A 954-nucleotide genomic window follows, 5' to 3' on the forward strand; every position below is an offset into this window, starting at 1 on the left:
CAGGAGGGAGAGTCACCCTGACCCGCCTCCCCGCATTTGTGCTGTAAACTCTCGGGATCCTTCCAGCAGTTTGTCTGCACTCCCATGACCAGCTTTAGGTTGGTCTTACAGGGATGTGCCTGGTCTGGGGCAGAGGACAGAGCGCCCTAGCCTTCTCCGAGGTGGGTTCCAGGGCCTCTCCCTCAGGAAACCTCAAACTCGATGCTCACTCCCTCTGCACCTCTCGGCAGCTCCTTCTGGCTATGGGAGTCCAGGCCGACGGCTCACAGACAGGGCCCCTCGGGACACTGTCGCCGGGAAAGCGGAGGGAGGCACGGAGAGCCTGGCACTGGCCCCACTGCGCCTGCCGCTCCTGGCCAGTCCCCACTGCTGTCTTTACGTAACTGCGCTGCCCCGAGCTGTTCGGTCTTGTCTCAACGACTTTGTTTTAAGGTGTGTGTGTGTGTGTGTGTGTGTGTGTGTGTGTGTGTGAGTAAGACACGGTCCTTAAGAAAAATCTCTGGCGGATTTCTCTCTCCCAGCTCGCCCTCCCCGCTTCGTTTGGACTCAGGCTGCCCAGACGTTCGTGACATCTGTGTGGACCCTTTTCCCGCCTCTCTCCAGCCCACTGTTCGCCTCGTCTCTCGCCGGGGCCCCTCTTGGCCCGGAGATCAATGTCCCCGGAAGCTCCGCCACCCGCATCCCAGCCCTGGCCCGAACAGGTCAAAAGAGGCCGCCAAGGGAAACCACCGGGTGCCCTCGGCCCGCGGAGTCGAAAGGGGTAGGGGCGTGGGGCTTCCGGGCCCACTGCGGGCCCTGCCCGAGGGGATGGCGGCCTGGGGGCGCACAGAGGCCGGCGGCGAACGCGAGGAGGGCTCACTCCCCCACCAGATCGGGTAGCTGCCCAACGCCTGCTTCCCGCTGTAGAGGATAAGAAGTACCCCAACGGGGCCATTCTGGGGAGGAGAACGGTGG

General features: G+C 63.5%; 1 protein-coding gene across 1 annotated transcript in view; it reads left to right on the forward strand.

Moving 5' to 3' along the window:
- Positions 1–807: 807 nt before the first annotated feature.
- WNT9A (Wnt family member 9A) overlaps positions 808–954 on the forward strand; it is a 74,805-nt gene continuing 74,658 nt past the window's right edge. Inside the window, exon 1 of the mRNA XM_023763821.1 lies at positions 808–875. Within this exon, the coding sequence (XP_023619589.1) occupies positions 808–875 (68 nt within the window). The remainder of the gene's footprint in view (positions 876–954) is intronic.

This window comes from Myotis lucifugus, unplaced genomic scaffold (genome assembly GCF_000147115.1).
Source record: "Myotis lucifugus unplaced genomic scaffold, Myoluc2.0 scaffold_302, whole genome shotgun sequence".
NCBI classification, from domain to species: domain Eukaryota; kingdom Metazoa; phylum Chordata; class Mammalia; order Chiroptera; family Vespertilionidae; genus Myotis; species Myotis lucifugus.